General features: G+C 36.4%; 1 protein-coding gene across 2 annotated transcripts in view; it reads right to left on the bottom strand.

The window, feature by feature from the left end:
• The window catches only part of EPHA6 (EPH receptor A6), an 867,569-nt gene that overhangs the window by 289,832 nt on the left and 553,928 nt on the right, over nt 1-23,809 (bottom strand). For both annotated transcript variants that reach the window (XM_060010502.1, XM_060010503.1), the window contains one exon: nt 23,316-23,481. In XM_060010502.1, the coding sequence (XP_059866485.1) occupies nt 23,316-23,481 (166 nt within the window). The remainder of the gene's footprint in view (nt 1-23,315; nt 23,482-23,809) is intronic.

Here is a 23,809-nt window from a genome sequence, read left to right as displayed (position 1 = left end):
GCATTATTAGAAAAATATCCAAAATATTTAAAAATTATAAAAATAATACTTTAAAGACCAAACCTCTGTCTGAAAACTTCAACTATCAAAAATGATTCAATTTCTGAAGATTTCCATTTTTTGGCCCATTTCAACTATGTCATAAGCTTCTTGAGGGCAGAAATAATATCATTCTCCTTTCTGTATCACATGGGATTAGCACAGTGCCTTACACAGTATAGGGATTAATCAATGCATATTTTCATGAAGAAGAGATAAAGAACACATTCTAGATGTAAGGATTAAACATCGCTGACTATAAAAAGTTTTCATGTATGATTTGTTTGGTAATATTAATGCTTAAAAATGTTCTAGTGACACAAAAAATTCCCCTACACTTTTGTATTTTGGCATTTAATATGTTCAAAGATAAATTAATAGAAAATAGTGTGAATAAACTTCTTTATTCAAATATCCCAGCCTAGGGTTTGAATGAAGTAGCTATTTAGAGGAAGAGGTACTACCTGAGATTGTACTAAGATGTTCCTTTTATATTCATTCAACATTTGGCGCCATCTACCAAAAGGAAAAATATCCCTAAGACTGGTATATGAGAGAGAGGGAGAGAGAGATAGTGAGATAGATAGAGAGAGAAAATAGCAAGAAACTCTCTGATACACTCTAGGAAGCCAGTTACTGAATTCTCTTCTCAGCTGGATGGAAACAAACCTCATGAATCATTTCTGTTGAAGTGAAGACCCTTAGCTGGGATTACACTTTTTCAGAAAATTATTTCACATGCGTGCTTTCCTCCACTGCTCTGTCATTTCTCCAGAAACAATGCAATTCAGTACTTCAAACTGTGGCTACATTGGGACACAGAAGACTTCAAGATTCACTCTTCTTGATGACCTTAATTTACTTGTCAGATAAAAATGCCAAATGACACAGGGATAATTGGAAAATGTGAATGTGGTACAACCTGATGGAGAGGCAGAAGCAGAGGCAGGTAGTGCAGCAAGATGAAACACTTGTCTTTTTCTTTTTTTAAAGAGATTTTTGTCTGCATTAATAAATGGTCAACATGCCTTGCTACAGGTAGGCTTCATGTGACAAATATCAAAGAACAAAGAAAAGAGATTGAGGCATTTAAACACCTGGAACTACTGTTAACATTCTAAATGTCATGAGTTTAATTTGTAATTATCTATATTTCATATAGTTACTGGCAGTTGAGATAGATCTTTGATAACATTTTTTTTTTGCAATTGAAATACTCATGTTGCCAAAGTACATATTTCATCATTTTCTTTAAAGATCCAGTGTACAACAGAATTTCCTTACAAATTTCACAGATTCCCTGGAATACTGATCTGGAACCTATTATGTTCAATTTCAAACACTATTCAACAAGTATCCTAATAATAATAGTGGATATTTACATATTGGTAGGCATATATATGCACTTGAGGTTATAGCTTTTAATATAAAGGTTAGCATGGTTTGAGGTTAAGTAGGTTTGTAATTAAATGTATAGAGATCACAAATTTCATAGGCTTATAAAATAAAGGATTTATTTAGGATCTGTTTTTCATAAAAATATTTAAAGAAAAAATCCTGATAAGAAACAGATTGATTACTTAGAAAAAGTTGTACAGATTTTCTTGAGGAAATCCTCTTCACTGACACATTATTCATTCAAAAACAACAAAATGTGGCACATATATACAATGGAATATTACTCAGCCATAAAAAGAAACGAAATTGAGCTATTTGTAATGAGGTGGATAGACCTAGAGTCTGTCATACAGAGTGAAGTAAGTCAGAAAGAGAAAGACAAATACCATATGCTAACACATATATATGGAATCTAAGAAAAAAAAAAAGGTCACGAAGAATCTAGGGGCAAGACAGGTATAAAGACACAGACCTACTAGAGAATGGACTTGAGGATATGGGGAGCGGGAAGGGTAAGCTGTGACAAAGCAAGAGAGAGGCATGGACATATATACACTACCAAACGTACAGTAGATAGCTAGTGGGAAGCAGCCACATAGCACAGGGAGATCAGCTCAGTGCTTTGTGACTGCCTAGAGGGATGGAATAGGGAGGGTGGGAGGGAGGGAGATGCAAGAGGGAAGAGATATGGGAACACATGTATATGTATAACTGATTCACTTTGTTATAAAGCAGAAACTAACACACCATTGTAAAGCAATTATACTCCAATAAAGATGTAAAAAAAGTAAAAAAATAAAAATATACTTTAAATATTTAACAAAACATTTAAATAAACCTGAAACAACTATAATTTTTAAATTTTAATTAAATATATCAAGTATTAGTTTATACAAATAAAACTATTTACAATTCCAAAAAAAAACCCCAACAAAAATATTAATCATTTAGAATGTGCTAAACACTATGATATAAGGATTGGGGAGACAAAGAAAACTAAAGCATATTTTCCTGTCTTCATAGTAGTTTCTCTTTAGCAAAGGGGTTACAGATGTAAGCCTTAATTGTAATATAATAAAATTATTGCTAAAATGGAGGTACATGTGAAGGTAATGAGGGAAGAGTAGGAGAGTAATAACCTTGATGGGAAGAAGTGAAGGAAGGTTTATAAAGGAGGTGATTCCTAAGCTAAACCTAGAATGATTAGAATAAATTTGCAAGTCACCAAGGTGATGAGTAGATATTGGGACATTCTAGTTTGAAGAAATGACCTCATATATATGGAGACACAAAATAGCTCACCATCTTGAGTTGCTGTTTCTGTGTACTTTGTGATGTCTGAGACACAGATCAAGAGGCTGAATAGGAGGTTGGAGAGAGAGAGAGGCAAGGGATGGATCATGACAATTTAAATTGACATCACGCTTATGTTTTTCTCGGGCTACCATTCATACTCAGGTTCAGAGGTAGAGTTGAAGGAGATGTGAGTTTCATCAGAATTGCCATTTTTACTGGAGATATAAACTCATGTATATATATGGGAAGGACTTGCCTGAAGATAAATCCAACAGAGAAGAAAGCAGAACTGAGACCAAGAAAGTATTGAGTATTGAGAACATAGTTGGAGAGCCTGGATTTGGCCTGAATCTCATGCTACTCCTTGACTTTGGTTACAGAAAGCAATAAAGTCCCACTTTTTATTAAGCCAGTTGGGGTTTTGTTACTTGAAACTGATAGTCCTATTTAATATAATGAACCAAAGGGGAAAGAATTTGGTTGTATTTTTCCACATGCATATCCTAATATGAGGGGACGGGAGGGTAAGTCGGTCTTTATATTTCCAAACTAGGTACTAATAATTTCTCATTGTTTATTATGTTGCTTGAGCTGGATGTTTTCTATCTCCTTTTACTATTTTTTAAAAAAAGTTTACTGTTGAACACAGCCTCCTGAGTATGTTTGTCCCCACAATGAGATGGATAGGATAGGAAGGATAAGGTGAAATGGGATGGGGGGTGGTTGCTGACCTTTGTTATACAAAGAATATCAAATGCTCTGCCTGAAGAGATTCCTTTTTTTTTTTTCTTTAATAGACAGATTCAGGGGGAAATCAGTCCTGTCTAGCGTATATTTAGTGGATCTCATGCACTGATTTAATAAAAATTGCATGGATGTAAAAACAAACAAACCCAAAATAAAAACAAATGAACTGACATTTCTGGCAAGTTTAGTGTGACAGCATGTTAAAATCAGATTGTGGAAGAATCTGCCCAATTTAAACCCATCTAATTATAAACTCATTACTACCAAATCTGGAGCTAAACAAATTCCTGTGGAAGACCTTTACTTAATTTTCTCAGTTAATGATAAAGCAGATTTGAGGCTACAGTTGTCCCTTATATGGCTTCAGTAGAAGTATTTGTGAAAGCACAGAAACCAGCAATGTTGGGGTGGGAGTGTAATTTCTCTGTTTTATGGACCCAAGCACGGTGTCCCAAGTAATTTAGATCCCAGACATCTAACAGGGACCTGTTACCCCTTAAGCCAGAACTCACTTGATCATCCCCTGAAAGCAAATAAGTTGTAGGGCAAGTTTTTGGATCATTGTTTGAAACTGTTTGAAGCTTGTTCTGAATAACACCAAACTATTTACCTCAACCTTTAACCAATCACTATAATTGGTTCTGGAAAGGTTCAAGGAGAATCAACCCTATTTTAAAAAGGGCCAACCTATAGTCCTACAAAACTATGGCTCGATTCAATTTTCTCAGAGTCCCTCAATTATTTATGTTAATTGCTTTCCCTTAAACGATGAGTGAGGTCTCCAAGTTAAATATTTTGTATTAGAAGCAAGAGGGTTTTGGGCACAGTATTACTCTACTATTTAATGTTATTATTTTCAAGAAAATAAGGCTGTTTGCTTTGCATATATATCTTCCACTAAATTTTTAATTCATTGCCTAGAGGATCAAGTTAACTTAAAACTGAGGCTTAGTATTATGATTCCAAAAAAATGAGAGTAAACGCCACTCTAAAAGAATGGTGAACTAACCGGGAAAATTTTCCTGACATACTCATTCACAATTTCATGTAATATAAACAGGCATTGTGTTTTATCTATTCACCTTTTAAACCAATATCTTCACAATTTGATACCGATTGTAGACAAACTGCATATGTGCCATCTTGGTAGACAGAAAGATAAACCTCTTCCTATATGTTGATGATATGGGTTTCATTTTCAACAACTAGAATTGATTTCTGGATACAAACAATTCAGCCATTCTACTGCTTCAGAAAGAATTGTATAATCATCAACTTTATCAAAACTAAAATCATTTTCTTTGGCAGACAAAAGGCAGTTGATCAAAACTCTACAAACTAGACAACCTATTCCATTTTGTACAACATACTTCTTCCATGGCTTATCCTGGAAAGCATGCTGCAGAACTGTGCAGCTGAATATATAACTTTTTCCATGGGAGCAGTCCTCCTTGGGCTTCTTTTTGATGACTTGGAACACTTGCTTTGAAAAATTTCCAGGCCAGAATAATCTTTTTTTCCCACAGTATCCTGTGGTGTGGAACTCCAGGCTTTCGATTGAGAGTACGTTTAATTGTGGGAGCAGATCCAAATCTGCTTCCAAAGGACAATCTTTGCTTTGCCTGCAGCCCGTTTCAGTGCAAATGTGGGGAGATTTTATTTTTGCATGAGCAAGAATATTGGTTGGGCATCTTGGCTTTAATAGCAGAAAGATTTCTGCATCTTCTTCATCTTATTTTTAAAGCACTTGCACCATCCCTCAATACAAAAATAGAGAATTCACATTCTAAGCACTCATTAAAGACTAACCTTAAAATTCTTAGTAAGCATCTCTTAGGATATCTGTTCAGCCCTGTCTCTGAAAACTGCCTCTACCCCAGGGTAGGGCTTTGGAAGACTGTTCTCTCTGTCTCTGGCTCCCAGACAGGAATTGGATTAGGGATGGAGATCTGACTCAAACTGGGCCACTCACAGTCTCTCTTCCAGGAATTTGGGATTAGGATTCACAGTGTTTAGCAATTTTGATCCATGATTGAAATGAAGCAGAAATGTGAGTTTGCAAGTCATGGGGCAGATAGATATCCTTTCCTAAATGAACACAGATTCAGGGAAAAATAGTCTTTCGAGAGAGAAACAGAGATGAGTGGCTGTGTAGAACAAGAAAAAGACTGGCTGCTTTCATTTCAAGAGTCTTCCGATTTCTTGTTTCAGTCCTTTTTGAAGCCTAGGTTTACTCCCCATGTTTCCACTGTAGTCCTCTCTGGGATATTCTGGTATCTCTGTTTCCTTAACTTAGCTCATGGTATACCACCATGGAAAAAACACCTTCAATCAGTGACACTTTACCTCCATCAGGTCTTCTGTCAAAGGTTGTGGTCAGAAAATACCACATGAAACAAACTTCTTCATTTGGTGAAAAAGCTCTGCTTGAGGCCATTATCCTCAATGCCCTCCATACATATTTCCTATAGCATTTGTGCTTCATATTATAAGAGCGTGATCACTTCTCTATTCTCTGGCTGCTGCCAGAAATCTCAGAGGCAGAGATGGTGCACACATGCATCTCTAGTAATAATTATCAAAACAAGACTTTGTTCCTTCTTGTTTTTATGGATCTAATTTTCTACTTCTAGTTCTAAGTTATGAAACATTTTGTACATTTGTCTTAAACTGCCTGGAATGTTTTTAGGGAGAAGAGAATTGCAAGTGAAAGAATCAACAATCCTCTGTTTAGTTAATCAAGCTTTCTGAGAAAGCATCCCCATAAAAATTAAGGGCAATTTAGATACGTTAGCATATATGTGGGAAAAGCATTCAGCAAGCATTCAGTTTTCTCCCTAAAACATGAAATGTGACTATAACTATAATTCTCTCTTAACTCTAATAATTGATACTAATGATTTAGATTAGTTATATATATGCTTGGGTGTGTTCTGTTAAACAATATTCTTGATTGAGTAATTCTAGATGATTAACAAAAGGTGTAACAGAGGTCACTTCTATCCCCTTTAAAACACATGAGAAGAATTTCTAAATTCCATATACTTACTAGATTGACTGATTCATGTGTTAAGTACTTTTTCCCCCCGGCAATGGAGGTGCTCATATAAAAACTCAAGTGAGTTTTTATTTTATTTTATTTTTTCCGGTACGCGGGCCTCTCACTGTTGTGGCCTCTCCCGTTGCGGAGCACGGGCTCTGGACGCGCGGGCTCAGCGGCCATGGCTCACGGGCCCAGCCGCTCCACTGCATGTGGGATCTTCCCGGACCGGGGCACGAACGCGTGTCCCCTGCATCGGCAGGCGGACTCTCAACCACTGCGCCACCAGGGAAGCTCTTTTTTTTTTAAATGTAAGTCTTTTTAAAAAATGTTTTTAGTTCTTTTATTTATTTATTTATTATTTATGCATTTATTTTTGGCTGCATTGGGTCTTCGTTGCTGCACTCAGGCTTTCTCTAGTTGCGGCAAGCGGGGGCTACTCTTCGTTGTGGTGCGCGGGTTTCTCATTGCGGTGGCTTCTCTTGTTGCAAAGCACGGACTTCAGGCGCGCAGGTTTCAGTAGTTGCGGCATACAGACTTAGCTGTTCTGCAGCATGTGGGATCTTCCCGGACCAGGGTTCGAACCCATGTCCCCGGCATTGGCAGGCGGATTCTTAACCACTGCACCACCAGGGAAGCCCAAGTGAGTTTTTCTACACCGCTTCTCTTCTGAAGATTGACAGAAAGTATTCTTCTCATTGCTTTTGTTTTACATACTGAGTTTTGGCATTCTTCACCTGTCCTAATCCCCCAATTTCCACAGTATAAGCTATTGGAAGTCTGAAGCTAAGGTTGCATATGAGACTCCCTCAAATATCTTCCCAGTCATGGACTAAGTAAGATGCCCCTTCTCTCCTTATGTATGCAAGTTCTAAGGACTTAGAGGTCTCTGGATGTCACAGATCAATGCAAAGATAGTATTACCCTATCAACTTCCTATTTACTCACTTGTGGCTTTCATTTTCTGTAAATACTAAAGTATTTATCTTAAGCAGTAAGAACACTGGGGAAAATGGTGACAGAGACAGTTTCACGTGAAGTTTGTTTTTTAAATAAAAACTTGTTAAATTTATATTGCCTGCTTCTATTAATAATCTCAAGGGTAGGGTAGAGTCTAATCATGAATGATATATTTTTATAATCCAAAAAACTATTGCTGAATTCAAGTAAATAGCAATTGTAAAGGTACATAACTTAAAAGAAAATCACCATGAGTGTTAACTGGGTATCTTAACTGCATGTTTATGTTTAATACAATTTGAAATCTATCAGCACAGTGGCCAGTTAAGCAAGAAGAGAGAGGGGAAAATGACAAAAATACAGCTAGCTAGCTATAAAAAGATGCAGCTCCTAAGACAGATAAATACAAACAGTGAGAAGTGGGTCTCTAATGGACAGAAATTAGCTGTCAACAATTTAGAAGGATTCAAAAGGCATTTTGAGTTGCAGTACAGAAAATGACAGTAGAAAGAATGTGCTAAGGGCAATTAGATAACCCTAAGGCTCCTTGGTATGTTTCCACTTGGTGCTCTGTCTGCCAGGCAACACAGGTTTATTTGGAAAAGAATGGAGTATCCCTCTTTCCAGTCATTATGCAAGTAAAAATGTGATTTTATAAAAGTTCAAAAATTCTCAAACCTGCATCTATTCCATAATTTGAAAAAGTAAAATCCTTCCTCTAATAGGATATTCTATGCTTATTACTTATAGAAGTAATAGCATAACTAATACCTATTCTGAGTCAAAATATAGTTTTCAATATAAAGATAAATGTGATTTTCTGTGGGTTGCTTATTCTTTTGCAAGGAAATCAGTTGTTCAGTTATTTATTTAATTTTAAAAATTTATACTGGGGTAGGTGGCTATGGGTACATAAATCATGTCATTTCTATTTGAAAACTGAAGAGGATTCCACATAGGGTAACCTAAGGGAGGTTTCTTGCCAGAATTACATTCTTTTTCTTCCTTCTTAATTTTTTTTTCTTTCTATTTTTTTTTTTTTTTTGGAGATGAGTGGCAGCTGATTCACAGCACAGGCTCATTCAAAAATTCATATTGGACTCAGTGAAGGAGTCCCCCTCAGAGGAAGGGTAGTAATTATTATAATAACTAACCCTTTTAAAGTGCTTATGTATGTAATCCACAGTTCTAAACATTTCACATGTATCAACCTATTTCATCTTCAAAACAATCATATGAGACAGTAGTATTATTAGCTTCACTTTATAATTGGAGAAACTATGGCACAGAGAGGTTAAGTAACCTGTCCATAGTTATGCAGATAGAAGTGGCAGAACCAGATTTAAATACAGATAGTCTAGTTCTAGAGTTTGACCTAACCATTATGCATACTGTCTGTTGGCGTTAAGACTTTTTAATTTAAGTATTTAAAAGAAAGGTGGCCCAACCCATAAATAATTTGATTACCATTGGAACAGGAGAGACAGTGGTTCTGGGTCCACAAGATAATGTTGTTGGAATGGAACTGATGGAGGCTCCCTGACTTGCCTCCTGTGCTGGCTAAGATCCGATATCTCACAAGTTCAAGTGTGGAGCTTCCTTGGTTGAATCCAGTTCTTCAGTGCGTAACCCCTGGAAAGTCAGCTCATCTTGGGGAATCTCACTCATGCTTATATGTCACCTATAAAAATTAAACAAAAGCTAACACTAAGACTAGCCTACTAGTCTCAAGGGTTAGCTAATGGGCATGAAAAATAAATGTCAGAGGGAGAAATCAGAGAATGACTTGATTGCCATTGTAAAATGTCTACATGCAAGAAGATAATAAAGAATAATGTTTTGTTTCATTTTTTGAATGAATGAATTTTCTTTTTTTTTTTTTGGCTGCACTGTGTGGCACATGGAACTTCCCTGACCAGGAATCGAACCCATGCTCCCCCTGCAGTGGAAGTGTGGAGTCTTAACCACTGGACCACCAGGGAAGTCCTTGTTTTGTTTTTTAAATACAGTTTTGAATTTGCTAGAATGGAATGTTAGAGTTGAAAATTAATACCAATAAAATCAGTATTAATAACCAATACTTACTGAGCTCTAACCACATGAGTGCTGGATAGTCTGCTAAGTACACACACTGAGTCACTGCATACTCAGAACAACACTAGAAAGTAGGTGGTATTTTCTCCATTTTCCAGATGTAGAAACTGAGGCACAGGGAGGTTAACTGACTTGCCCAAGGTCTGATATATAGAAAGTGATAAAGATCTAAGTCCAGGGTTCAATACAAAGCTTGAGCTCTTTTTTAAAAAATTGATTAATTAAAAAAATTAAAAAAAAATTTTGGCCGTGCCCCGTGGCTTGTGGAACTTTAGTTCCCTGACCAGGGTTTGAACCTGGGCCCTCAGCAGTGAGTGTGGGGAAAAGCTTAAGCGTTTAACCAAAATCCTTCTTCACTGCTTCTTTAGTTGTCTATTTGTGAAATATCTGCCAAATTGAATTGCTCGAATCAGTTGCTATCATAAAAAATGTCCTTGTTCTTTATGCTTTCCTTTATGCTTGTTCTTTATATCTTTCCTCTTCTTCAAGACCAAGGGCAAGGCCCTTCTCTATGAAGGATTATAAATTTTATTTATTTCTGGCTACGTTGGGTCTTCGTTGCTGTGCACAAGCTCTCTCTAGTTGCGGCGAACGGGGGTTACTCTTCGTTGCGGTGCGCGGGCTTCTCATTGCGGTGGCTTCTCCTGTTGCAGAGAGCAGGCTCTAGGCGCGCAGGCTTCAGTAGTGGTGGCTCACGGGCTCAGCAGTTGTGGCGCACGGGATTTATTTGCTCTGCAGCATGTGGGATCTTCCCGGACCAGGGATCGAACCCGTGTCCCCTGCACTGGCAGGCGGATTCTTAACCACTGAGCCACCAGGGGAGTCCCCCAAATTAGGATTATAGTGAAAGTTAACATTTCACGACCACAGGAGGAGGGAGGCACTCCCTAACCTCCCCTCAGCTTTACTTTCCTTCAGAGGACTTCTCATCATCTGTCTTAGATGGAGTTTCCTGGGATGCAGACTCTGCAGTGGGGCTCTGCATGCTATAGGTTTACTGAAGAGTGACCTCAGTACGGACACATGGGGCAGTGAGGGAAGCAGAAATGGGAAAATGGAGTAGCTGAACTGCGATGTGGTGGCTACAAACACCTCAGCCGACCTCAGGGAGTTCTGGAGCCGACTTGGCCCTTCACAGTTGTCCTGAATTGAAGTGATGGGACTAATCTTTGTGCCTCTCATTGATCAGTCTTGAATTCTGACTGCCCCTGGGGAGAGGAGATGTCTCTGGGGCATTCAACCTCTTTTGGACAGAGGCAATGTTGGGAAAGGAATTCAGCTGTGAGTCTTCAGCAAGCAGCGTTCCCATGAACTGAAGGGATAAATGCCTGGGTCCTGAAGGGGAGATTGAGGCAACACACCTTAGCTCTGCATCACCTGACATTCTAAATATCTTACTTATTGCCTGTTTATTGTCTCTCTCCTCTCTAGAATGTAAGCTGTGGAACAGCAGGGATCTCAGTCTGTTTCTGTTGTATCCCTAGCATGTAGAATAGTACTTAGTGAAGAATACAGAATGGGTTCTCACAGGTATTTGCTGAATGAATCAGTGTACAAACAAATGAATACATTTCTAGTTTCCTGATGAGAAAACTAAAGCTTAAACAGACTAAATTGCCCTCCTTAGGTACTAATACCTAGGGAGTAGCAGAGCTTAGACGCTGATCCAGACTGGTCTGGAGTGGAGAAATCCTCATAAGGCAAGATACCAAGTCCTATGTTGCCTGCCTGAATGTATCATTTTCCTTTACCAATTAGAACAAACAACCAAGTAACATAGCCTGGGACGAGTCAGTGACACATTTGTGTGGCACATTAGTCTTGGCGTCTAACTTTGCTTTGCTAACATATCACCTTTACCTCTATGATATCTAGATTCATGAAGTTTCCCAGACAACTTAATTTCCACGACTTTTTCAATATCCAGGACTGACCAATTTTCGCTAAAGGTTTGGCATGGGGTGGCTCAGCTCCAGTTTTCTCAAGAGGCTCTGGTAAGCAGGTCATAATTCACTGTGTCTTGAAAGTCCAGAGACCAAATATGAACTGTCAAGGAGAAATATGCAGGCTTACACGCTGGCAGAGAGCAAGCATGTGTTAGAATTTAAATTGATAATTCGCAGCGTTCCAGCGCCTTCTGTAGGTGAATTCTTAAGGCTAAAATAGTCTCTGGGGAATTTGGAAGTTATGACAGCTATAGGTGTGACAATGAAAAAGATATTTGGAAGGATATATTTTTAGTGTGGATAAAATGAAGGTGAGGAAATAATTAGATGTGTTAGCAATGGTTCCAGGAAAGTCCATTATGGAAAGTTTGCTCTGACTGCCTTGCCTGTCTCCAAAACTACAAATAACTGGAAGAAAAATAAAAACTCAGGAAGATTTTAGCTTCAGTAGCAAGGTAAGGGATGGCATGGTATGGCCCCTGCCTATGAATCCAGCCCCTTAGCCTGTATTTCCTGTACCAAGATTATCACCCCCATCATTCCTTACTCCTATCCTTGTACCCTCTGATGAAACTGCTGGCTCTCTAATTAGAGTGTGATCAGAAATACTTGGAGTTCTTGTAAAAACAGAATGCTGGGTCCCACCCCTAGACCCCAGAGTTTCTGATTCAGGAAGTCTGAAGTGGGGTCTGAAAATTTGCATTTCTAACATGTTCTCAGGTGTTGCTGGATGCTTCTGGTGCAGGGTTCACATTTTGAGAACCACAGTCCTAGGCATATTGAAATTCTTTCAGTTATTAGAAAGTTCCATAATCTTTCATCTCTACCTGCACACACGAGAGACTCCCCAACCCTCTTATCCCACCCTCCATCCCCATCATTTTCACAGCCAGGTTTTATTTAACTTTAAAGTCTCCTTCAAGACGTTATTTATTTTTGGAAGCTTTCCTTGACACGTTTGTTTGGATTTTTCTCCTTCTGCCCCTCGAGGCATCGCATGTAACCCTGTATTGTAATCTTGTGTAATTATCTGAACTTCTCAACTAACTTTTGTGAAAGTCAAGAACAAGTTTATTCTTTTCATCTTTGAGTCCCCAGTGCCTGCCTTTATATCTGGCCCTCATTAATATTTTTTGATTGAGTGAAGGACTGAGGAAATAAATCGAACAGCTGAACATTCTTCTGCCTTCTTTAGCTCTTGCTGCTTCCTTTCAAGTGCCCTTCACTTTCTTTCTCATCATGTCAAATTTGGAACAAACTTTGTATCAGATTTAGAAATAAACCCATTTACTTCCAAGGATAACAGCTTATGCAACACTATTGAAAACACTGCCAATTTCATTCCTTCATCTCAGAATGAGAATAGGAAGTGTGTAAAAATGCATAATATATGTATATTATATATTCATATATAATATATGAATATAAGTATATGTATAATGTATAGGTATACACATATATGTATATATAAATATACATATGTATGCTAACTTCATTAAGTCATACTGCAATGTTTATTGTTTACAGAAATGCTGAAACTGATTGTTGAAAAAAATCATTTAGTCTGCTCTTCTGTTTTGTATACAGCATATAGAACTATTTAATTAAAAAAATACCTATAGTGCAAGAGCATTTTTTAAAGGATGCTCTGTTTTCCAAAAGCTTAAGAGAATATGGATTCAGTTTGTGGTAAATCAGCTGTTTTATAACTGGCAGCATGGTGGCCGCTCTCTGCTTCTTTGCCTGTTGCATAGTCGGTAATGCGCTCACGCATGTCTTGCTCAGGTTTGTGCACACACAGCTAAGTCTTTTAAATGGTTCCTACTATTATTTTGCCAAGAATTCTTATTACTCAATTTAAATTCACTGAACTACTGTTTCCCTTGAAAAAGTAAAGTGTAACGCAAATACTTAAGCTGCTTCTTGATTCTTCACACAGGCCTTGGTAGAGCTGGCTGGGTTTATTTTATAAACATCTGTCCATTCAGTATTGGGACTTCACAGTGAGATAAAGGCAAAAGCAGATAGATGCCTTGCATTGGGTTAATACACATTTAAAAGATGTTACGTTAGATAATTTAAAATTATTTTTACTGCGTACTGGTACCGTGGTAAGTACAATTCAAACTACGTTATATCTTTATGTTTTGACATCGGCAGATAGTATTTAGTATTTATGTACTTTCCATAAAGTACTTTTCACCTGACTTGGACGTTTTGACAACTCTTTCATTCAACTCTCAAATTTTTTCAGCTCTGGAAACGATGGACTACCAGGTGGATAGAATTCAATCGGGAAATAGGAAATAAAGCTATGAAAGGAACCAAGGCCCTGTGCTGTGTCATCCTTGCAGTCCATGGCTTCTAAAGGACACTTTCATCCCAGCATCATGTGTTTCTACCCTGCCTGTATGAACCACATCTATGTATTGCCACTGGGCATCACCCTACAGCTAGCTGGAACTACCCTAACGCATTCTAGAAGCAACGACTGAACATCACAATACTCCCAACGCTGTCCTGAGAATAGTAAATGATCATGCAACAGATGAAGGTGAGAGGTCAACCATAATTAAGAAACATACGAGCAGTTCCAGATAGGTTCCATATGGTTATATTAAGAGATTAGGTTTATCTTTGCTTTGCCCTTTATGCTTTTCTAACTAAAATGTGACATTAAAAAGCCACTTTACAATAGAAGTCAATACAGCTGATTTGTGTAGTCTAAAGAATGGCTCTAAATCTTCAAGTATTACATAGAGAATATATTTTTCACTAAATTTGGAGCAATTTAAAATGTCTTAAGAACGTTTTTTGCTCTGTTAAAGAATTCAAGGTTGAAAAGTCAAATAGCTCGACAGAAAAATTCAGGCAATTTATAAGATGGCTGATAGAAACAATCCATCTCATCTCAAATCAAGTCAAATTAAAATTAGATTTTGGGAATGACACAAATAAGGAACTCTGTTACAAGAGCCTCTAGTGAGGTTAGTGGTGAGCTTCTTGAAGACAGAGAGCATATATTATTTATCTTTGTTTGTTTTTTTTCTATTTGTCAGGCACATGCATAGCAATACATGAAGTAAAAAATGAATAAGAAATGGCTCCTGATCTCAAAAAAAAATTCTAGTCAAGGGATGATGGCTTATATCTCAAAGAAATCATATTTTTCTGTATGTTGCTGCAGGTTATTGGCTTAAAATAAAACTATATTCTGTTTTAAGAAATAGATCTATTGCTGTTTGTTAGTTCCCTTTTAAATATGATCCAAATTGTAACACTGCACATTGATATACACATTTTACAACTTCTAAGTACCTGTTAACAGTGAATGATTTTCTTTCCAGCCCATTTAGCAAAGTTACAGTCTTTAATATTTTTCATATTAAGGCCTTCAATCTGTCTTATGGTACATAAGCCCGGTCCCCATCATTTAAAATCTTTTTTGGATCCGTGCAAAACCGAAGCAAAATATTTTTGTCAATGCAGGCTTCTTAAAAGGAGACTTCCATTTTCTATGCAAATAGTTACTTTTCATCAAGTCCCAGCACATTTAAGGTAATCAGACTAACTGCATTATTTTGCCCCTTTAGAATGGCATACTAGGTGTACCATGCGTGCATTAATCCATAAATCTACATTAAAACACATATAACCCTCTGAACTTGATGCATGATGATTTGTAAATAATTATAGTTTTCTGAAAATCAAACACATTTTATTCTAAGGAGGAATATAATTAGTTAAGGAAGAGTGGAGTATTGGAGGTAAGAATAAGAAATAATCATGTAGAAAATTAGAAGTAATGACCAACCTGAATAAGAAAAGTGAAAACACTGAACGGGTAGAAAGGGAACTCAGTCCTGGTTCCAAGCATGAAAAGAGTCTAATGCCATAATACCCTCATTTTAACACTTACTAGCTGTGAGGACCTGGTAAGTTAATAAACGTCTTTGTGTTTGTTTTCTAATCCATAAAATAGGCATGATAATAGCACCCCCTTCAAAGGTTGTAAGTATATTCGTAGCCATAAAGAATTAAATAGTGCTTGAAGCATAATTAGAACTCACTAAATATTATCTGTTTTTATAAAATATCAATGGTAGAAGTTACATTAAACTTCTATCACAACCTCCTAACCAAAGCAGGGATTTCCTTTATGACATGCTGAATAAGCATCCAGCTAGCTTCAGCAAAAAGTCTTACAAGAGGTCTTCATTGTATCATAAGGTAGGCCAATTTATATTCAGACAACCTAACTGCTAGAAGATTTTTCTTTCCTACTGATGTTTCTTTTTAGACAGCTATGGCTGCCAACATTGAAAGTGTGCTATTGATTGAAGATTATTTCAAATTAAAGTCTTACATACTGGAATTCATCCTCCTCTGGGTAGACTCATAAATATGAAATCTGCCTCCTTCTTGATTAATTAACTTTTTTATTACTCCACCAGGGTCAGCTGGCCCTCTTTCTGCTTCATCATTAATAATCATCCTCAAATTTCTGGCTGCTGTTAATAATGATGTAGCTAATTTCATCCTTGGTAATTAAAGCAGTACAGATTGGGTTTCAACCAATAGACTGGATCAAACATATAGAGATTTTTTTTAAAAAGGTGTGTAAGGAGGGATATCTATTTAACAACAAAGAAGTCATTTTACTCTACCTCAAATACCCCCAAATTTTAGAATTAACAATTAATTTGTAATTAAAATTGCATATATCATGTTTTTACATGACTCAAATCAGTTACAGCTTGTTACCCAAAATATAGCAAGCAATATTGCTTACCTGTGGCAAATAAAATATTTGATTCTTTCTTTTTCGACTGGTAGGCAATATGCTATTCTTCCATATTTTGAAATTACACATTCTTCACTTATTTAATTAAATGTGTATTGGAAACTACGTATAAGACATTTTATGAGACACAAAGATACACAGGTGACAGTTCTTGACCTCAAAGTGCTAGCAACTTAGTAAAGAAGTAAGCCCTCACACAATAAAATATTACAGAAAGTCTGAGGAAAGAGTGATTACTTCTCCCTGGATTGATCAAAAACACTTCAGGAGGTGTAGCATGTGAGCCGGACTGAGTATTTGTAATGTGATAGGTTTCTGAATATGCCAGCTGGAAGTCACAGACACAACTTAGATAGGATGAAGATTCAGAAAATTTCATGCATGAGCATTTATACATTTTCCCAGGGTATATGTTAACTAGAGGAAAATAGAACAGAAACGATGTCAATTTGGATTAGATTGGAGGAAGACTTGAATATTTGTTGAGAAACTCACATTTTATTCAGTAGAAAATACCCAACGATTTGGAGTTTTTAGGTGTAGAAAGTTGAGTATAGAAAAATTAGTCAAATGAGGGCATGAAAAATAGACTAAGGAAGAAGAAAGTAGAGACACGATCTTGCACCTTAATTTTCAGGATCATTTCCATACATAAATTGTTAAAACTAATCAAACTGCTTAAATATGAAACCATACTAAAAATAGCTAAATTTTATGGGTGTTTTTAAAATAACTAAGTGATTAAATTTATTCATTTGTATCAACATAACACTTTTTGTATAAATGTGTAAGATGTGGCAGAAGATTCTAATTTGAAACACTTGCCATGATTCAGTAATTTATACTTTGGTTAGTTAATCATAATGACTTTTATGTAGTTATTTAAGTGATATAAATCTAGTCCATCATTACTACTTTTGGTAAATAATGGTATATTTTAAAATGTTGACAGATGTGGCTTTGGTGCTACAGAAGTGCTTCATGTAGCTTACAGGTAAAAACCTAAATTTACATATTATTAAAATTTAAGGTGTAATTAATCTTTTCAGGGAAAAGGAATGCATTGCTTATATGTTGGCTGTGTATTAACTCTACTGGATCATTTGGATAACCATTAAGGCAATGGAAGAGATAAATTACATGTAAAATTCCAGTTTTCTTTTAAAAATTGGCTTTAAGCTATGGAATCTCCTACCTTTTGATAGCTTCACAAACTGTTGTACAGTATATAAGTAAAATGTTTAAGTTGACTGCAATCTAGCAGGATATATTTTATTTTGGTTTAAAAAAATGAACCCATAAAAGTATTTTTTGTTTCTGTAAATTACATTTGAATATTAGATAAATCTTGGTTGTGTTTTAAATAAAAACAAATGTTTGACTGCTTTATCATTAAATTATTTATTTTGAACAATGTACATGTAATTTTAACAGATGATTGTTAAAATTGAATCAAATATGGTTTTTCAAGCAATTTGTAAGGATATGGATAACATTATTGGTTATGTAGATAACTTTTCAATTTTAATTCTCATCTTTTTCTCTGTTGAAAAGAAGCACATTTTCTCTAGAAAATAAGCTCAGAAATAAAAACAAATATGAGGCAGATAAAATTTTCTGTTGTTTCATTCATATAAGCCAAAAAGGCCTGTACTTGACAGTGTGTATGTGTGCGTGCACACCAGTGTGTGTGCGTGAGTGTGGGTGTGTTTGACACTTTGGGGCATAATATGGATTTTATATTAATTTTGAGAAAATTCTTATATTTGAGAGCTTCTAACACCTATATATTGTTCACCTATCTTTCGAGAAGATCCACATGGAATATTTATATATTCTTACTTTCTTACTACTGATTCTGTAGTTTATTGTAATTTTGTTAACTCTATTCCAAAAAGATGGGGGGATCAATTACAGTACCTAATAAAAAGGCCTGTACACAATAGCAGTTCAATAAATGCTGTTAGTGAACATAATATTTAGCTATACACTATTAGTCCTAAGAGAGATTAGCAGACATATGAAATGTCTGTATTGAAACACAAAAAGAAAGTGTTTTGTGACTATATATGAGTGACTTTCTACCTACTTATCTATAGATCTATCAGTCAATTCTCTCTCCCTTGTTCTCTCTCTCTCTTCCTATATAACATAGGGAATGAGGTTGTTCTATAGACTTAGGAAAAGAGGATCCCAATAGCTATAGTTCAAGTAGGCTCTTTTTATAGTGCTAACAGTCATAGATAGTACTCTTTAAACTTGCTGGCCAGTTTCCACTAGCATATTCTGACTCTGGAAAAAAATCCAACCTCTGGTCTAAAAACAAAGCAAGAGGAGTCATGGTGATGGCTCCTCAGAACGAGAGAAAATATTTGCAAATGAAGCAACTGACAAAGGATTAATTTCCAAAATTTACAAGCAGCTCATGCAGCTCAATATCAAAAAACAAAACAAACAACCCAATCCAAAAATGGGCGGAAGAACTAAATAGACAGTTCTCCAAAGAAGACATACAGACTGCCAACAAACACATGAAAGGATGCTCAACATCACTAATCATTAGAGAAATGCAAATCAAAACCACAATGAGGTATCACCTCACACTGGTCAGAATGGCCATCATCAAAAAATCTACAAACAATATGCTGGAGAGGTTGTGGAAAAGAGAAACCTCTTGCACTGTTGGTGAGAATGTAAACTGATACAGCCACTATGGAGAACAGTATGGAGGTTCCTTAAAAAACTAAAAATAGCACTACCATATGACCCAGCAACCCCACTACTGGGCATATACCCTGAGAAAACCATAATTCAAAAAGAATCATGTACCATAATGTTCACTGCAGCTCTATTTACAATAGCCGGGACATGGAACCAACCTAAAAGTCCATCGACAGATGAATGGATAAAGAAGATGTGGCACATATATACAATGGAATATTACTCAACCATAAAAAGAAACGAAATTGAGTTATTTGTAGTGAGGTGGATGGACCTAGCGTCCATCTTACTTCATTTTACAGAGTGAAGTAAGTCAGAAAGAGAAAAACAAATACTGTGTGCTAACACATATACATGGAATCTAAAAAAAAATGGTTCTGATGAACCCAGGGGCAGGACAGGAATAAAGACGCAGACCTACTAGAGAATGGACTTGAGGACCGGGGACGGGGGAGGGTAAGCTGGGACGAAGTGAGAGAGTAGCACTGACATATATACACTACCAAACGTAAGGCAGATAGCTAGTGGAAAGCAGCTGCATAGCACAGGGAGATCAGTTCAGTGCTTTGTGACCACCTACAGGGGTGGGATAGGGAGGGTGGGAGGGCTGCGCAAGAGGGAGGGGATATGGGGATATATGCGTATATATAGCTGATTCACTTTGTTAAACAGCAGCAAGTAACACAACATTTAAAGCAATTATACTCTAGTAAAGATGTTAAAAAATAAATGAAGCCACTATGTTTGTAGAGTACAAGTAATCAGTTAAGAACATTATAATTTTGAAAAAGAATTGTTTCATATTTTATATTATCGTCTCATTGGTTGTTAGCAAACTAAAATTTGAACAAAGTAAAATAGGTATAGCTAAAGGGAATGACATTATAAACTACTTTGTTTTGCTTGTTTTAAAAAATTTGAACTAGACCATCAAATGAGAGAGTACCTAATTTCACCTTCCCACTTCACACCCCATCTCTATGCATCATAAAGTCAGTTAATTAAATAATACACAAGAGAGACCTTAATAAGGAAGTTGACATTACAATAATTCAGACAGTACTTGAAAAACAAAAGCTATAAAAATTTAAAGATGCACTAAGAGGGTATGTAGAGAAAAAGACTGATGCTGTCAGTTTGGATTCATATCATTATATTCCTGAATTTATAGTAAACCTACGCATATCTTACTATGACATTATTCATTGAAATTCTCTCCTGGATATAAACAGCATGCTTTGAAAATGCAATTTAAAGTTAACCAGATAAAAAATGATCCTTTAAATAATTTTTCCTCAGGCTGTAAATTGACTTGGGAGCCACTCTATGCACCCAAACTCCAGGTTTACACAAACATATTTTTCAAACTCTTCTCAAACGCTGTTGTCTCTTCAACAGTATTATAAAAGTCACTTTCATGACATTTATAAATCAGTAATTCAGAATATGGTTTTTGCTGTCTGCTGCTGCTGTCAGGTGCTTCTAGGGTTCTAATCCTGCACCTCCACTCATTGGTTATCAGATTTTGGTAAAGCTACTTAAGTTTCTAAAAAGAGTTATAATCTTAGCAGAATTAAAAAGATAATTTGTGTAAACTGCTCAGCAGACAGTCTTGCACATGTTACTGGTCATATTACTCCTAATTAAAATCCTCCCATGAATCTTCAATATCTTCATAAAGCGCAATAAGCTTAACATGGCCCAAAGAGCAACTTCGTCTTGTTCTTGGCCCCTGTATATAATTCTCTGCTTTTAGCTCCCACCATTTAATTTTTCATGTCTCCTCACTGTAGTCACACCAAATAGTTGGCTCTTCTTTAAATTTTTCATGCTGTTTCAGATCTCAGCGCTTTTGCTATTCCTTTATCACCCTTCTTTAAAGAATGAGCCACTGCGTCTCATCCTCCAGACCTTCATGATCTATTCATGTTGAATTAGGGCAGCTTCTCTATGCTCTCATAGCACTCTTTGCATATCTGTCTGGTAGTACATGTCATTCAACCTTGTATTTTTTAATTGAAACTTTAATTTTCCTCCCACAAATCTAGACTATAAATTATGAAAAGGCAGAGGTTGCAGGTCTTATTACTTTTTTATCCCCAGAGACTCACGTAGAGTATGGCACATATTAACTGTCCTATATATTTTTCATTGAATGAATCAATATTATACTGGGTCATTGTAAGTATGGGACCTTTCTGCTAAGGAGTTTCAAAGTACTTATCTTTTACATAACATCTGAAAGAATTTTAGTCCTGAAAGTACAATAAGTTGAAATTTAGAGTTAAAACCAAATACAATATTTAGATCAGAACTTATGTTTTCTTATTAGACTAGATTGCTTTGTCTAAAAGTCCCAGACAAACATAAATGAATTATCTAGATTTAGACCTATGAGTTTGAGAGTACATTTCTGACTTGATGATATAATACTCAAAAATGTCATACTTTTAAAAAGTTAGGTGAATTTCTTCTTCTGTGAAATAAGACACAATAAACACACCCTGGACAAGACAATGATGTGACTCTTCCCTGGACCAAACTTTCCTTGAATTGTGTCCTTGGCTTTGCACCTAAATTAAGTCTTGACATGTGGGCAGGGAAGAAAGCAGTCAATAGGACATAGCAGGGACATTTTTTTGAATATTTTATATTGCTTTTGATTATGGAGTTTTGTGATAACTACATTCCCAATAATTTCGTCTCTAGCTTGAAAAGTCAATAGTGTTCAGTGGGATTACAAACGACTATCACAGACATTAAACATCCAGGTTATAAGTATTCTTTTTATTCCTTTGTTCACTTTCCCTCCTTAAGCTGTATTCCTTCTTAATTAAATATTTCAGTGCTTTTCCACTTTTTAGTTAGATATAGTTGTAACGAAAAAGTTCTTATGGATCAATGTTGTTCACTAACCTAAAAACAACAACAGAACACTCTTTCTGTCATATAGTTAGAAACTCACATAGCTTCACTTTCAGGGAGTGATAAACTGGGGGAATTGTGGCTTAATCAGTGGTCTTACCATTAGCATTTTATAATTCCAATGGAAGGACTTGGCAGGATGGTAGAGTACTGGCCTTGGAAGAAGATAGCCCTTAGTTTCAAATTTTAGCTTAGCTTTCTTACCAGCTGCATGAATCTGACAAGTTGCTCAATTTCCCTAGGCTTCTGATTTCTCATAAGTAAAATTAGGAAAATAATACTGGTCTCATTGGATGTTGAAACGTTTAAAAGAGACAACACATGTAAAATACTGCACATCATTTTTGGCACCTATGAGAATAGGCTCAATAAATGCTAGACATTATTATTGTTATTCATAAATAATTTTTAAAATAAAGTTGCTATTCTTGAATTCTTATGCAAATACAGGTATTTTAACAGTGATGGGAACAGAATTTTTTTTTTTTTTTTTTTTTTTTTGCGGTACGCGGGCCTCTCACCATTGTGGCCTCTCCCATTGCGGAGCACAGGCTCCGGACGCGCAGGCTTAGCGAGCGGCATGTGGGATCTTCCCGGACCGGGTGCACGAACCCGTGTCCCTTGCATCGGCAGGCGGACTCTCAACCACTGCGCCACCAGGGAAGCCCCAGAATTTTATTATAATTAGGTATTTAGATATTTTTCCATCAAAGTACATAGCAAAAGCCACCTATATCATCCTTACAAAGATAGCAATGTGATGGATTTCTAAAATTGAAAAAATAATTCAATGGTAGAACTGGGTTTAGAATGAACATGACATTTAATGCTATGTTACATGACTTTGGAATGCCTCACTCCCCTCTTCTCCCATTTTAGTTTTCAATGTTGACGCTATGAAATTAATTTGAGTTTCTAATCAAGCCCATGCATCTAATATTTAAACTTATAATGTGCATTTCAGGGGAGTTTGTCTCCTGACCACTGTTTTTATTGATCTAATATAACAAGCCAAAGCTGCATAATTTTGAACTAACTGCTAAAATCATTTGCTCATGGCTTTACTCTCTTCCAAGTATTCATTAGTATCACATTATGATGCCAAGACTGGCGGACAATTAGGCTAACACCACCCAGTGAGACTCTCTGTGTTGTGGCCTGAGTGATGAAAATATTTAACGATAGCACCAAAGCATTAACTGAAACGACTGTATGAGTATTTACATGAACAGAATCCTGCATGATGAGACTATTCAAAATTTGGGACATCAGATTTTCAACTATGAGGTCACATTGGAACCGCACTAAATTAACATCTTATTTTATATCTTTGTGTGAAACTTACTTTCATCTCCTGTTTCAAACTCAAACTTCTGACTGTATCCACTGTACCCTGTTGCAGTCCTCACTCGGATATGAAAAATGTACTTGGTGGCTGGCTTGAGACCTGTGATGATGGCACTGGGGGCCTTGGACCTCGTGGAGGAATAGGAGAGCTGCTGCTCATGGTCCTGGAGACAGAAGAGAAGAGAAGGGGAGTGAAGCAGGGTTATTTTCCTTTACCTTGACACACTGTAAAGTCAAGCTGAGGAATTCTGCTCTCTCAAAAATACTGATTAAGAACTGATGCAAGCATGGTTTTCCATAATTTAGTGCTTCGTTTTTCACCAATTATAATGCATATGATATGGTCTTGATTTGGAAACTTTTTAAGAAAGATGATGATCTTGTATTTTTGGTGATTTGGATTTCTGACCCGACTCTAAGGAATGGTGGTGGCGTGAAGAGCATGTTTAGACAGAATGGCAGCTGCATCTTGAATAAAATGGGCACATCAGA

This window comes from Delphinus delphis, chromosome 4, assembly GCF_949987515.2.
Source record: "Delphinus delphis chromosome 4, mDelDel1.2, whole genome shotgun sequence".
Classification (NCBI taxonomy): domain Eukaryota; kingdom Metazoa; phylum Chordata; class Mammalia; order Artiodactyla; family Delphinidae; genus Delphinus; species Delphinus delphis.
The sequence above is the reverse complement of the archived record's forward strand: the minus strand, read 5'-3'. Positions and strand labels throughout refer to the sequence as shown.